The sequence below is a fragment of the Cyprinus carpio genome, chromosome A8 (genome assembly GCF_018340385.1).
Source record: "Cyprinus carpio isolate SPL01 chromosome A8, ASM1834038v1, whole genome shotgun sequence".
In the NCBI taxonomy this organism is placed as follows: domain Eukaryota; kingdom Metazoa; phylum Chordata; class Actinopteri; order Cypriniformes; family Cyprinidae; genus Cyprinus; species Cyprinus carpio.
In genome coordinates, this window is record NC_056579.1 from 9441468 (window position 1) to 9458128 (window position 16661).

The 16661-nt window shown below is 39.3% G+C and overlaps 1 protein-coding gene across 1 annotated transcript in view; it reads right to left on the minus strand.

Annotated features, from left to right (window-relative positions):
• Positions 1-911: 911 nt before the first annotated feature.
• LOC109057732 (semaphorin-6B-like) overlaps positions 912-16661 on the minus strand; it is a 110607-nt gene continuing 94857 nt past the window's right edge. The window contains exons 15-16 of the mRNA XM_042763021.1: positions 15622-15680; positions 912-3523 (exon numbers count right to left, since the gene is read on the minus strand). Of these exons, the coding sequence (XP_042618955.1) occupies positions 2613-3523; positions 15622-15680 (970 nt within the window). The 3' untranslated portion in view covers positions 912-2612. The remainder of the gene's footprint in view (positions 3524-15621; positions 15681-16661) is intronic.

Sequence of the window (16661 nt, forward strand, 5' to 3'; positions counted from 1 at the left end):
TTTGCCTAATGGTGCAACAGAGTGAAAAGCCAGTGAGAAGGAAGCAGGAGGAGCGCATGCATGGGTGGGCAGACCTTTTTTCAGCACATAGTGGGCCTCAGTCTGTGTGAGGGTAGAACAGTTCCAATATGAACAGATGAGCTGGGTGTCAATTAAAAAAACAGTGACAATAATGTTCATTGTGTAAAAATAATTACACACAGAGTTTTGAACTCAGTCATGCATTGGCACTTAAAACCCATAAATTAAACACTTCAATAATTGCTTTAATGTTCAGCTTCAACGGGTTTCATACATCCACATTCAAAAGAACACACTCCTACCCTGTGCCCTTAAATCATCTCTACAATATCACATATCACTACAAGAGACTTTTCATTTGGAACACTGCCTGTTTTAAAACCAACATATACTTAGTGTTGATGTATTGTTGATTATAGGACCACCAAACATTTGATGTCACATTTTTGGGTTTGGAATATAAACAATAGCAGGGTAGATGTCTAGTGAAATAAATGTGAGACCATAGCAAATGTTATGTTTGGATTACTATTTGTTTCAATAGTACATTTTTAGTACATTGTATTTCCATGACTTTCCAAAAGAAGTAGTAAAAGAAAAACAAGGATTGATTATGGCAGGCAAAAGAGAGAAAGATGTAAAATTGACCATCACTCCCTTAGAAGATGTATTTGAAACCGCACTGCAGCAGTGTTTATTATTTCTTTTGTAATTAAATGCCAGGGAAATGTAACAAAGTATAGTGTTATACTCTACTGTTTAACATTTTGGGGTAAGATTTTTTTTTTTTAAATGTTTTTGAAAAAGACTCTTATGCTGACCATGGCTGCATTTATTTGATACAAAATTTTAAAATAACAGTTTTCTATTTTAATATATGACTGCAAAACGGAATTTTTAGCAGCCATTACTCAAGTCTTCAATGTCATATGATCCTTCTGAAATCATAAAAGCATGCATTTCTTTTTAAAAAATTTAAATACAATTAAAACGTTTTTACAATGTTAATTACTCCAGAAATGTGTCACACTCACATGTCACACTGTGAAAAGGTTCCATTGAGCGCTATGTATTAAAAAAAAAAAAAAAATCTCTCAACATGCACTACTGCCCTCTAGTGCACACATTCAGGTAATGCATGGTAAATTACGGATTCCTCACGGGAAGAAAGCAAAGATAACGTCGTTCACTGAGAGGTGAATGAATTGAATAGTATACTATTTCTTTCTTGCCTCCCGTGGGGTTTACAACTCTGAAACAAACATACAGCAATCCAAAGAGAGCCAGAGGAATCTGAACAATGCCTGAAGCGGGCACAGTGCCATTGGAAGCCCAGTGGGTCTTATTTTTTGCTCTCCATCTAAATGTAACACTGTATTCGTCTGATTCTGTGAGGTTTGTGAAGGGTGGCAGTGAGGGGGGACCCAGAGGGGTTCGATCTGTCTGGCTCCTCATTGACATTCTCCTGGGCTGGGCTGATGGCTAGGCCATGACTCTTAACAGCTATTTGTTGTTGGGATGGTCTTCTCTGGCTGGGACGCACAAAGACAGCCAGTGTCAGTGAGACACTCTGAATGCAGCTCCCTAGCAGCCTGACTCGGCCCAGACAACCAAGCTCACATTCAACTCAATGGACTGCAGAGAGAACGAAGCCAGGCTAAGTGAAAGAAAGAGAAAGTGTTGCAAATGCTCTGCTCTTATGCTAGCATGTGTAGGGGATAAAAACACACTAAACTTCTTGGTTTATAAAATACACCACAAAATAAATGGGTCCACCCAACAACATATTTCCACAGTGCTTCCCTGCTCTGTCCAGAAAGCATGGGGTGACTCCTCCATGATTTTTGGCGAATGCTCTTTTCCATGACCCATTTAAGTCTTTAAAGTTACATGGCAGTTATCTTGATTGCTTCCTGACACATAATAGGTTAAGAGAGGGAAGGATAGTCAGTCATTTGACATCAGATCACTTAAGAAACTCCAGTGTTGGTCGGCCATTTTGCTTTCATATCAAGCCTAGCCGACAAGCACATTTTAGTCCCAGTTTTGGCGTGGCTCACATACACATACAAACAGACACAAGGAAGTTTGAGCTTGTCTGCAAAGGCCCAGGATGCACAAAAGCAGCATCCACAGGTGCAGACATAAAGCAAGAGAGGTGAAAATGAAACAGATCACTTCCACTGAATGGTGCACTGTATGTGAGATTACAAAGAGAGGCAAACTGCAACCGCTTCGCTATGCTAAACAGTCAACGTAGCCATTTGCAGGATTATGATTATGTATTTCACCTCCCATCACCCAACGCATCCGTTATCCTAAGTGATCCTTCCGCTTCATTAGACAGGGCGTGATAGAAGCCGCTAATGTGCTAAGTGGTGTCCCCCTGCAGGCAGGGGAGGACAGCGGCTTTAACACCATCAACCATTAACACACTCGTGCTCTCACTCTCGGTAGTCCTAGAGCTCAGCCACTGGTGGGGGACTTGAAAGACACTGGATGGCAGTGAGAGAGGATAAGAAGGGCAGGATTACAGAAGGAGTCTGAGTCTTGAGGGTGATAGGTCTCGGATGTGAACGGGCCTGGAGCACTCATTGGCCATTTGGGTTGCGCTCACCTACACTTTTCACCAGCAGGTGGCTGTAGTCCTGTAACTCACTGAGTCCCCGCTGAGTGTGATGACTTGGCCGTACTAACGCTGCATTAGTGCGCGGCTGTATCGGATATGGGTGGTGGCCAGAAGGAGTCGCGTTGTTGCTGTTGAAGTTGAGTCCGTCGCGGGACCATCGCAGATGGTCGCCATAATCAGACTGCGTGGTAGGAGCCGAAACCACCCTCCTGCGGTCAGGTGAGTCCTGAGGGGTTGCCGGATAGTTGTATTCACCAGAAGAGTTGGGAGTAGGACGCCCACCCTGCTCCCGCTGATTCGGTGGATGGGAGAGGATGAGGTACTGCTGATGTTCCGAATAAGGAGGAACATCAACCGATTCCTCTTGCCGCCCACCTTGCAGGTATTTGGAGCTCAAGTAAATGACCGCTGAGTTCGCTAGGCAGGGTGTCCCTGTCTGGGTGAGGAAAGTATGGCTCTGGTCCCAATCGCAGTCTGTGAGATGGACATTAGGAGTGGGACGTTTCTGCTGCAGAGGCGTCTGTTCTGGAGTGGGAAGTCCTGGGTCGATGTCCCCAGATTTTGGCCAGCCGTTGGTGAACATATTCTCAACCTGTGAGCGAGGTCGTTCGCTGCCGCTGATACGCGTCACACTTATCACGGAACCGCTGCGGCCGTGTCCCAGCATGCTCTGCTCCTTGTCAATCTTGCGACGACTCCCCATGCCTGATCCACTGGCTCTGGAGTGCTGGCGGTGCTTGAGGCTCATTATCCAACACACCATCAGACCTGACAGCGCCGCCCCGGTGGCAAACGCTGAAACTGCTGACACCACCAGCAAGTTCACGGACACCAAGCCATCTGGTTCCTCAATGAAACTCTCCTGCAGAAGACCTAAACACGTGGAAAAAATAACAGTGAGCATAAAGAACACTTTTATAACTGACAAAGATTTACAAAATGAAATTACCTTGAGGTTGAAGAATGCATGAGTGAAGGAAAATAGCAGACTAATTGTACTCATTACTACCTAAAGTAGATTTTTATTTTAGCAGCTGTAACAACTTCTTCCTGACTGAAAGCATCTATCATCAATTACATGTTTTAGAACATTAACTTTCAGAAACATCTAGAACTGAATAATTCTGACAAATATCAAAACTTTTAAGTTATATTCTCCAATGAAAAAGTGCCCTTAGTGTGAGATTTTTTAAAGACAGAACAGACAGATGAGAGCAATGGATAGCATTCACTTTGAAATGACAGAAGACTTATGTTCTCAGAAGAGCACCAATGAATTATTGATGATGACAAAACAGACGGGGATAAAAATACTATTGGAATGGATCAATTAGGAAAATATTTTCAATGTATTTTGCTTTGTGAAGCTCTATCTATCCATCTATCTATCTATCTATCTATCTAGATAACTAGCTTATTCTTACAGTCACAACAAGAACCAACATCATGAAATGGCTTAGCAAATGAAACGCTTTTGAAACAAATTCATTTAACTGTTAAATTTATCACAATAAAGACAAATGGTAACCATTTAACACTGGTGAAAATAAACAGCCTTAATTAGCACTTACAGCTGTTTGCTTAAGAACTCAAATAAAATGAGAAGAGAGAAGGCACAATCAATAAAAAATTTTGCTAGGACAATTAGCTCATAATAGCTTCCTCAGTGTGGGTGTTTGTCTGCAAGACTCTGCTGAATTAAAAGATATATTAGCTGAAGTTGGGCACCAGTGAAAGGAACTGTACAGCACAATGTCAGTCATTTCTTTGGGAGATGTTATGACAGAGTGCCTATCAATTTACGATATACATGTTTACTACCCAGTATTCATTTTGGAGGGACAGACCACATTATTGAAACGACACCTCAAATCAATCAATGCATTCATGTGGATGTGTCAGTGTCTGGTTCTTCCTCAGTCCTTTTCTCTCTCTTTCTCTTGCACAAGTCTCTCTCTACCCTCCCTCATTGTGTGTTTATCTCTGACTCTGTCCTGGTACCACTCTCTGTCTATTTTGTTTGCAGTGTGGGGGCATTATGTTTATTCTATCACAGAAAGATACCAGGTGTGTGTAACTTTTCCCAGTATGCTAACTGCTGTCTAAAGGGCGGTAAACTATCAGTTTTTGTTTTTGTTATCTCTATGATTAACTTTTTGGCTGCTGGTGGTGGATTGTGGCTGCACTGCTGTTAGAAGTTGGATAAACATCGTTGGGATGGGGCAGTTCCCTTCACGAACCACTGACTAAAACAGTGACTTGTTTATGCTGTCGCAACCCACTTGGCATTCACAAGGGCCCCATCATGTATCAGGAATCGGGGTCCTGAAGGGATGTGGTAGATGGGCGGGATGCAAGATGATGTTATTTTCTAGGTTGTTTATGTTCATGCACTGTGGTGTTTACTTTCAGTGGCATGAGGTAACGGGGTGGAAGATGAAGTGATGTTTGATTGCTTGAAGACTTCACTTCTCTATGCTATACACTGTGAATTTTTTGAACAAACTCTGGAATGGAAACAAATGGAAATTCAAATGTGCCAGCAGCACATTACAATAAGGTACAATAAGCCATAAACATTAATGCATTAATTATCATAGACCGACAATTAAAAGCATTTATTAATGTAGGTTTTTTTAAATACACATATTTATGGCAACAATATAGCACATATACACATAAAATGATATACAATAGTACTAAATTGTAATAAAAACACTATTGTTCATTGTTTTAAATGTTTTAAATATCTTAATTTGTCATGTTAGTTCATAATACATTAATTTATAAAATTTTAAATGCTAAAAATGTTTTAGTGTATGTGTTTATATAATAGTATTTAGAAATGACTATTAACCAGGATTATTAAATTCTGTAAAAGAATTGCTCATTGTTTGTTCATGATACCTAATACATAGGAGTGGAAAAACTAATGAGAAATTCTATTTAAGTAGGTACTATGTCAAAATGCTAGTAAATTAAAAGTATCTAACCAAAAATGTATTTGAATGTAAGTAAAATATATCCATATTAATGTATATTTATACATTTTTTTATTTTATAAAATTTAAAAGTAAAAAAATAAAATGTTTTCATAGTTCGGGCAATATTAGCTTTACAAGAAATAAATGCACAAATGCACACTTTAAAAAAATGGAAATAGTGTAGCATTCTGGAAACTTTGTATGGTATGTAAATCTAATCAAATTCTAATCTTGCATACTTAATTTCTACTGGTATGCAAATTAAGATTCAATATTTCAACTACAAAATGCATCTAGTTTTGCTATTTGGTTTCTGTTCTATGGTAATCAACCTAAACCACAGATGCTGTCGCTAGAACTTTACTTGTATTTAATCTTGAATAGTCTTTTTAGTCATGTATGATGAGCTGAAAAATATGTACTTTTAATGTCTAAATAATACTGCAAGAAGTAAAAACGATCAAAATGAACCTTATCCCAAACGTATCTTTTGAAATTGCACCTGAGGTCATGAAGAACTCGCTGAGAGCTGTCCTCTCCAAAAACACAATTTTGTTTGCAAGCAGCACTAAAACACACATCAAACGCTCTTTGTATATACTCAAGTCACTTTTTTCCTGGGCACAGCCCTGATGGTGCCTCAGATAGATATTACCCAAACCACACCGGCCTTTCTCCGTAATGAAAGAGATGCATTAAAACGCCCGCCTGTCTGGAGGGTCACCTCTTATTCTTTCTCCCCTCTCGCCTGCAATGTGTCCATCCCTTTTTACAGTAAGAAGATGGTGCATGCATGCAATGAATAGATCAGGGCCATTATAGATGTTGCCTTTGTAGTCACCCAGCTTTGTCGTGACGGGAAACAAAACACACAGTGGAGAGCAGACAGAAAGTGAGAGATAGTCCCAGGCACTGTTTCTTTCTTTTCCTCATTCCCGACGGGGTGACAGAAACCCCCTTTTCCCTCATTCACTTATTAAAGCTTAATGGAAGGCAGCCGGACTGTCAGGCTGAGGCGCAGCGAGCACGTCTTGAGCTGGAAGCTCCAATTACAGCCGAACAATGGTGGTGGAGCAGTCTAGTTAGAGTTGGTCTTTGGAAGGCATTAGGCCAAGTGCTAAAAGACTCAGAGCCCAGGGACTAACTGCCTTGCTTTTGCCTCTTTTTCCCCCCGGGTCTATTCACTAGCAGTTTGATGTTTGTTGCTTATCGCTCTCCATCTCTGTGCACATCTTCTCCTGCTCATCTCTCTCATCTCTCTCTCTCTCTCTCTCTCTCTCTCTATGCCACGTCCTTTCATCTTCTGCTGGCTGTCTGTCTCTGGGGATGTACCCTTATTCTTTTATTCCCTGTATCACTCTATTGCTCTTGGTCTCTCTTTTCAACCTGTAAGCAGAGAGGTGGCTAATGAAATGCTAGCAGTGTTCGGTTTCTTGTTGAGATCATGTCATTAAAAACCTCAGGTGTAATATGGATTTTCTTCTAGCAAATAAGCAACCTTCCCGAGGTTTATTAATTACCCGACCTTCAAGCGAGGGTGAGACAGGTTAGTGTGTTGAAAACAGACTCTTATTAGCTGTGCTTATGTAACAAACACTTATTCATGCAGTAGTTTTCTGCACTACGTTAGATGCTGCTGTGTGTGTGTTAGGTTGTGTTGTGTTTCATGTTAGCACGAGGCCTTACATGCGAGTGTGTGCATTGTGTGTGTGAAGCAGTGGCCTATGGCACTGACTTTACTCATTATCTTTTCTCTTTCTATCTCTGTTTTATATTCTCTTGCCTTCACTCTTGTTCTCTATCTCCCATACACAGACACACACTTTCTCTTCTCGGCAGAAACACTGCAGGCTATTCTCTGTCTGCCAATCCTCTCTCTCTTTTTGGTTCTCAACATGTCAGCCATCTTTTGCTGTATTCAAACCTCACTGTTGCCATTGCTTTGTGTTAAGCATGCTGAAAAGACCAGCAGTTCTGGTCACCAGCATATGTTTTAGAGTTTTGGAATGGTGGCATCCCTATAGGGAGAAATATTGATATTTAAATTGTTTTAACCAATTCATGTGAAATGGATCATTTCATTTGATAAGGTCTGACTCAAAAGAATAATTTATTCATGAATTTTACATTGTTTACTTCTTTCAATACATTCCATTTTAAGGCAGTTAACTTACATTTTTGTCTGTTCCTCACACAAAGCTGACTTTAGAAATATGACTTTATAACACTTGGGTTATAGCTAAATAGTAACACAAACTACTGTCATGAAACTTTTTTGTCATTTAGGAGGTTTTGGAACACTAGTCCTCATTCACTTCCAATATATGGAATAAAACTGCAACCTATAATTCATATTTTTTGAAAGAAGTCATAAAGGTTTAGAACAACATGATGACAGAAGTTTAGATAGATAGATCACTCAAAAGTTTTAATTCTCTCATAATTTTCTTATGTTTTTTCAAACCTGTGTGATTTTTTTTTTTTGTCTTCTGCAGAACTTGACAGATTATACTTTTTATCCATACAATGAAAGTCAATGGGGTCCAAAACAACATTAGTTCACACACATTCATTGTATGGAACATTTTTCAAAATATCTTCTTTTGTGTTCTACTGAAGAAAAAATTTTGGAACAACATGAGGTTGAGTAAATTGTTGAGACAATTTTTGTTGCTGGGTGAACTATCCTACCTTGGTCAACCAGCAAAACTGGACCTACTGTAAAGAACATCAGACTAAGTAATCTGGTCTTGTCAGCAAGGAAGCCATGCATAAAAGCTTCCCAACAAAATTTTCTAACTTTTTAAACACGTCTGTTTCCAAGCAGAGTGTTTAACAGAAAGATAGTAGTGAAGACATTTATGGTTTCTTCGCTTACACTTTAAAAGTCAAACTCTCTCTCAGATCAGTATACAGCCAGCAGGTTTCCATACATCTGCATGTGTTCTCAATTAACTCTTCTATAATTTTAAATAAGAGAGAGCTGCTCATGGCCTATAGCACTGCAATAAGGTGAAAGGCTTCCTGGCACCAGTTCAGGGTTTCTAATTCCAACATAATTGTGCACGCTATAGTCCACAATGTCTGACGATGATTAACATGAGACTAAATAGAAAGGACTGTTTGAAATAATGAGGGGTGTTGAGCTGGGGGCGAGCTCAGGATATGAGCCACCCCACCGGAGCCCAATGTTAAGAGAAACGGTCTGCTGCTAAAACACTGCTGCCTATTGTCGCTTGCTCACCTTTTCCACATTCTGCAGACGCCACCTAGTCAGCTGCAATTAATTGTAGTCAATTAGCGCATAGCTTTTCAACATTGCTTCCCCATTTGCAGCAACCGTTGCCAACAAACACTAATGAGGATGCAGATGAGATCCGGTTCAGCTGTGTTAAATTTATCAATTAATAAGTACGGAAGTGTGTTCTGCATTGCAATAGCACAGATGTGGCTGATGGGGGCTCTACTGTAGCAAGAGGTTTGCTTGTAAATTGATAGCCTCAATTTAGGGTTGAATGGCGAGAACTCTCAAATGAAATTATAAAAAAATATTTGACATTTCCAGCATGGGTTATAAATTCAGAAAGCGACCCGGTGCTATTAGTCTAGCCAACTGCAATTGCAAAGCATGACATCTGCATTCACCACAATCACGAAACCTCCAATTTCAAGTTAATCTTTCCAGCATGCTTAAGACTGTAAATTCTTCCTGTCAGTGCTCCGCATATGACCATATTTTAGCAGCTGCTAAAAACACTTCCTTATTTGTATTGAGTTAAAACTCCTGTACTGATTGTTTGCCTGTATGATGGATATATTGAGTTTTCAGGCTCTGTCTGGCTGAGGTGGAATTATTTTTTCCACACATTTACTGAATTGAGAAACTTTTCTGGATCATTCACAATCTGCTGTTGTGGCTCAAAATGTCTCTTTCATACTTGACAAACAGAGACTCAATAGAGACACAGGTCCCTGGCTTGATGAACTGAGCAAAAATCCTCTTTCGATACAGCTTGTTGGCATTAAACGTGTGTGTGAGAGAAAAATGGTGTCACTGCACCTATGGGTGCATGCAAGGTATTTCTAAGACTGAGATGTTTTGCTCAATATTTTTGTGTGTCTTTGACACACACTGACATACACACACCTGTCTGAACTATCACTTTCACCCAGTCATGGTGATCTGTGGCGGAGAGATTCTTCATGCCCTGTCAACATGCCTGGCAACCCCCACGGCAACATCCTCAACACCACAACAGGCGGCTCGTCGTGCTGTAGGCTTCAGTGGCAGCTGCTGTTGTCCTTTTATGCTCTTGAGTCTCTCTCTCACTGCAGTCAAACACGCCAAGATTTCTCACACACTAAGGCAACGTTCCAATTGCCAGATTGCCCTGGGAAGTGCACTTCAGCATTCCAAAAGAACAAATTTTGTCAAGTGAGCTATCATAGTGAACTCTACATAGAGACACAATTGAATTGAGACACATATATACACTAATTTCTCTCTCCTGAGCAGTCTTTTACTAAATGACATGATAGCAGTAGTTTTTTTTTAATCTTCTATTACCCGTGGTGTAAAGAAAATGTCAAATTTTCATTGTAATACACCCTACACTTTCTAAATGGAACCAATCAACATATAATCAATTAATTAAAATACCACATATTTGTAATTACTATAAACAATGTGGTTTATAGCTAATTGAAATCTGTATGGCTGAATTAAATAGTTTTGATGGCTGTGTTAATTGCTGAGACAGCATTTTCTAATCACTTGTAATTACTTGGAATTTCAATTCCATAAATTCCTCTTCCTGTCATTCCACATCAACTTCCTGTGGGGTGTGGTCAAATCATTTCAAATTTCAACTTATGAACTAAAAGGAAGCCCATTCTTCAATTCTGAATTTTCTCAACATCGGTATGCAGAATGGCCTACCTCAGTGTAGACATATACGTGTGTGTGTGTGTGTGTGTGTGTGTGTGTGTTTGTCCATGACTAGATTAATGACCTGGACATGAAGGTCATGAGATGTTGTACTCCAGGAGAACATGAACTGCCCCTGTGGGAGTGTTTGAAAGGTCTGGAGGGCAAGAGCACCACATCGGTCTTACAAACACTCACTATAACATCTAACACCTCTTTAAAAACTATTACACCCACCCAACAAACTCCACAGAGCGTACAAAACGGAATTCCAACCAAATGTGATTTGACACTACAAAATGACAACTGTCATCTTCATTCCAAGTAAAAGTTGTATATTACACATAAAATATATGCTGCTTGACTGATTTGGACACTTTACACAGCATTTTTTCCTTTTTTGAGGACATAAAAATGACTTGATACTGAATGCATGCCATATCATCATAAATCATTAAAAAATATCACAGTTTCCTCCAAAAAATTAGGAAGCAATCTATTTTCAACTTTGCTAATAATAAGAAATGTCTTAAGCATCAAATCATCATATTAGAATGATTTCTAAAGGATTATGTAACATTGAAGACTGGAATAATAAGACTGCTGAAAATTCAGCTTTGTCATTACAGAAATAAATGACTTAAATTGTAATATTATTTCAGAATATTATTGTTTTTTTTTGTGTTTGTTTTTTAAAATAAATGCTTAGACTTGGTGAGCATGAGAGACTTCTATCAAAAACATTAACAAAAACTTCCCCACCTCAGAGACATGGAATTATATCTATGTTTGCTAGCTGATACCAATTACAGAAGAGAAGCAAATTTGCCAGTGTGTGCCTCACTGCCTTTCTCTGCATGACTGTCATCCCACTCCACATGAATGACGCCACCGTGCACTTCTTTGTGTAACATGGACTTCAATTAGTTCGTGATTGCAACCCACTGTTTGGAGATTCAAAAAAACCATCTTACTCCAAGAAATATTTTAACAGCAGCGTAATTGCCTCCATCTGTGTCAACTCTGTGATTATACTCAAATGCTTTTGCAGCAACATACACACACAGGAGAAAATGCTAAGCGGGTGGGATAAAAATGCAAAGAAAAAGTAATGGGGCTTATGACTGTCTGCTCTTTGTATACGTACTGTAGTTGAACTGCCGGTTTGAGGAGAAGCCTCATTTTGCAGTCCATTCACTCGTAACAACAGTGGAGCGTGACAGTTCTCTCCTACACAGATGTCTCCCTCCCTTTTGATGCCTGGTTTAACAGCGTTGACATTTGCTGATGAGTTTCTGTGCAAACAATGACTCTGTCGCTCCCATAAGTGAACGCAGTTAATGTTTACCAGTGGCAGGTATATTTGGATTCTACTCCAGTAAGAAAATTATTCAGAGAATTATTTTTCCTGTGATAAAAATGCTGAATTTTCCTCAGCCATTTCTCCAGTCTTCAGTGTCACATGATCCTTCAGAAATCATTATAATATGACGATTTGGTGCTAAAGATCATTTCTAGTTATTAAAGGGATACTCCACCCCAAAATAAAAATGTTGTCATCCATGTCGTTCCAAACCCGTAAAAGCTTAGTTCGTCTTCGGAACACAATTTAAGATATTTTGGATGAAAACCTGGAGGCTTGAGACTGTCCCATAGACTGCCAAGTAAATAGCAGTGTCAAGGTCCATAAAAGGTATGAAAGTCATCGTCAAAATACTCCATCTGCCATCAGACGTGCAATCTGGGTTATATGAAGCGACGGGAACACTCTTTGTAAGCAAAGAAAATAAAAATATGGACATTATTCAATAATTCCTTTGTCAACGGTCTCCTCTGTGTCTCTCCATATCACTGTATGCTGTGTATGCTCTTCTGTGTCATCCGCGCCACAAGGATGCCCTGTTTTATTTTGTTTTCTTCACTTACAAAAAGCGTTCCCATCGCTTCATATAACCCAGATTGCACGTCTGATGGCAGATGGAGTATTCTGACGATGACTTTCATAACTTTTATGGACCTTGACAATGTTATTTATGTGGCAGTCTATGGGACAGTCACAAGCCTCCCGGTTTTCATCCAAAACATCTTAAATTGTGTTCTGAAGACGAACGGAGCTTTTACGGGTTTGGAACGACATGGGGGTAAGTGATAAATGACAAAATTTTCTCAGAATTACTGTAAATAAATAGAAGAATAGCAAACTGCAGTGAATCTTACAACTATCTGAGCTACAAACCAGTGCGTTTATGATAACATTAAAATAATGAGATAAATACCAGTTTGCAACATCAATCAACAGATTCTTATTGTACTCAAATGTATATGTTACTTCTCAGCTATCCAGTTTTATTGTACTGCAGTGACTGGACTGTTTTATGAAATGAAATGAAAAAATAAAGAAGAAATAATATAAATGAAAAGAGAAAAGCTTAATGTACTATGAACATATCTGTAACTTTAAAAACTGAAAACATGCTAAACAGTAAAAAAAAAAAAAAAGTTTATATATATTATATATAAACTTATATATATATTTTATTAATATATATATATATATATATATATATTTTATATATATATATATTTGAAATAAGCTTAAAAAATGACCCATTCAGAAATAATTTACATCCATTATGCCAAAGCCCAACATTACTAAATAATTGATATGGCCTCTTTAAATGAACTGCAATTAACCAAAAAGGGTTTTAGAACAATAAAAACTATCTAAAGTACCAAAAATCCTGATGTCAACAACAAAATGCGAGCATGTCAGAGAGTTATTGCAGGCCTTGGGAATTGCAGCAGTGACTGTTCTGTGACACTGGAGACATCACTCATGGCCCCGTCTGTGCACCCAACCCCACCCCAGACATCTACCCTCAGTCATAAGCTCCAGCTTGTCTGACAACCACCACCAGCCTTCCATACTTCATCTCTCTATATACCATTATGGATCCCACCTTTCATAATCATTCAGCCCAGATCGAGTCAGAGAGACGTGATGAAAATCTATTCTTCTCCCCTGCCCCCACTTCCACTGACCACTTTTCTGTCGTTAAGCAGAATCTGTTAACATCAGCCGTCTATCCCCTCTACGCCCTCTCGGACATGCATGTGGACATCTGGGGTTCATATGAAGTTCAGGCTCATCCGGGTGATCTCCATCACTGAGGCTGCCACCCAAATTAGAGTCTGTAACCCCTCCCAGCAGGAGATGAAAGCCAGTCACCAGTTACAAACCATGATGGATGCAGTGCTACATCCTTTAAACTGCCCACTTCTCAACCCCTAGCCTGTCTCTCTGCACTGCAGGCCCAGGAGAACCGTACTCGAGGAGCGTGATGGATGTGACATGCGGTCCGCTGATCAAAGCCTTGTAGGCAAACACTTATTTACACAAGACTTGTTAAGGATGAAGAATGAGACGATGTCCATGCAAGTCCCCAGTCACAAGAGAGGCACCCTGCCTTTCAGACCAGCTTAAACCAGCATGAATGTACATGCTGATCAAGACTGGTTTATGTCAGTTAGTGATGGTCTAAATCTAAATTAAATAAGATAAATTTACTCAAGAAGCAACATTGCCAGTGCAGTAAGACAAAAACACCAGTATTAAAGATACATTCTTAGAAAACATACCTTAATATCTAGTGCAGTGTTGCTTCTTAAGTAAATTCATCTTGCTTCAAGGATTTTATTTTTTTATATTTACCTCACAGAAGACTCGATTCACAATTGATTTTAATAGGGTAACTAACAATGAAAAATATTTTACAGGATTAATTTAATTTGACTTTCTATATAAACTTAAACATTTTTAACATTTCCAGTTGTATAAATTAAAATTTCTGTATTATGTACAATGAACATCAACAATGAAAAGTAGTATGCAGTATAAGTTACATGTACAAGTAATTATAATTAACTGAACATTAACAGATTTATAAATGTTGTAAAAAATTATTGTTTATTAGGTTAGGTCATGATACCTAATGCATTAACATCAACTTCAACTTTTATTTATTTGTATAGCACCTTTGACTGCAACTTTTTTGCCCAAAGTGCTTCACAAGCATTAAAGATAATAAAAAAAAAAAAAAAAATCAAATACACACACATAACTTACATACAAATAAAACAGACAATTGTAAGGGTTCCCAAACTCAAAATTTGCATGAAAGTTGATGAATTTAACATTCTCATTGACATTTCTCTCATTTGGCTTTCTGGGACTGTCTTGAAGGATATAAGCAATGCTGCTTCAGTATTTGGTCAAAAGAAGGTATCTTTTAAGTCTTCACATCAGGAGCATTCTTTATAGAGCTGTCTAAGTAGGCAACTTACTAGGTTTTGGAACAGGTCTAACATGCTCGTTTAAAGAAGAAACGTTTTGCAAGAATATTGAAAATCAGAATCAAGTTCTCTTACATCACATTATTCATGCTGCTGTGACAAAGCTACTATGCTTTTTTTCCGCAGACTTACTGATCTTCTCCATTAGGAAACACATTAGCAAATACAGCAGCTGGCCCCATCACCCCATTACCTTCTGGCTTGTGCACCACAACTGAAACAGGGGCTGGAAAACTTCAAAAGCTCCTGATGAGCAGATTAAAATCCAGCCAGGCAGACACAATCATTATGCAATATTTATACATCCGAGTGTTTGTGGCTCACAGCAGATGAGCGAGGTCTCCTGTGGTGGACCCAGGATTAACGTGCACCAATGCCTGTGCAGAATCAGCGGTGAGATCAAAGGGGTTCTACAGCGAGTGAATTTCAGACTGAACGACTGATTTGCTGCGATGAACCCCACCAAGAGAGGCTCACCCAGAACTCAACTCTGTTCCAAGACGAACATAATTGGAGATAAAAGGGGAGCTATAAACAGAAAGCGCAAGTTGTGATCGCCACACACCTGAACTGAGGCTCTTGCAGCAGAACAGAAGCTCAAAACGGTGCGGAAAATAATAGCGTCTGCTGGTCTGACTGGACGAGGGGAAAGAATGGGAGGTCACAGCGTGAAGAGTTTTATTGTTGTAATAAAAATGTTCTCTTACCGTCACAGTCGCCCAAGTGAGAAGTGTTTCCGTGCTCGACGTCTTGTTCGAAGGGAAGCCTGTGGTGAATGGGAGAAAGAACAGTAGTAGAAACATTTATCAGCAAACCACATAAACAGGCCATAAAACTGCAACGTCTGAATTACAGTAATGCCTGTGTATTTTCTCTCTCTTTTTGTTGAAAGAAAAACATTTTTTAATGCTGTCTTGAAGAGTACTTCTAAAATGTCTTGTTTTTTTTTTAGGTCCTTTGCTCTTGGGTTCAATAATAAGTGATATAGCATGTTAAAGGCTTGTACAGGATGTGTGCAGAAACTCAATCTGCGCTCCTGATCAAGTCTTATACACAGAGGCATCACAGTGCTCTATTAGAGATGTTCTGTGTTACCTTAAAGCCTCAATAATGAAGAAAAATGACTACAGTTGGCTCACGAATGGCTTCCTTCCAACTGCATAAGTCAAACAGAGGAAAGGCCGAAGGCTACGCACAGCAGAAGCGTGCACCGGGGGACCAGACTCTTTCCACTACCATCGGCAATTAGTCAAAGCCCAGGACAACAAGGCAGCCAGGGGTATTTTACTGCCAGGATCTTAAGTTTTTCAGAAGATACGCTTAGACCCGTGTTGTTTTAACACTTTCTGTGAAATGTCTATAAAATATAATGTTTATACAAACTGCAGGCACAGAGCTGTAAACTCCAGAACTCCTCTGAGAGAAGATGGCAGAGTTTTTTATACTACAGCGGTGAACCACCCCGAGAATTTCAATGAGCATGCAGATTCCTTCCCGCCGCTCCTCTGAGGATGAACATTAGCCATATTGTAGCAATGAGAAGCGTAAAAACACAGATAAACAGCCAGAAGAGAATCGCGAGACGGAATCGATCTAGAGGTTGGCCGTCCTTGGGAAATCAAATCAGATCCAGCCAGAGAGCTGTAATTGCATAACAGCACTGAAGTAAAATGGTCTCCACGTTTTGAACTCAGTATAACGGCAGACAACCTGTATTTGCACACAGAACTCAATAAAACCGTCTCTC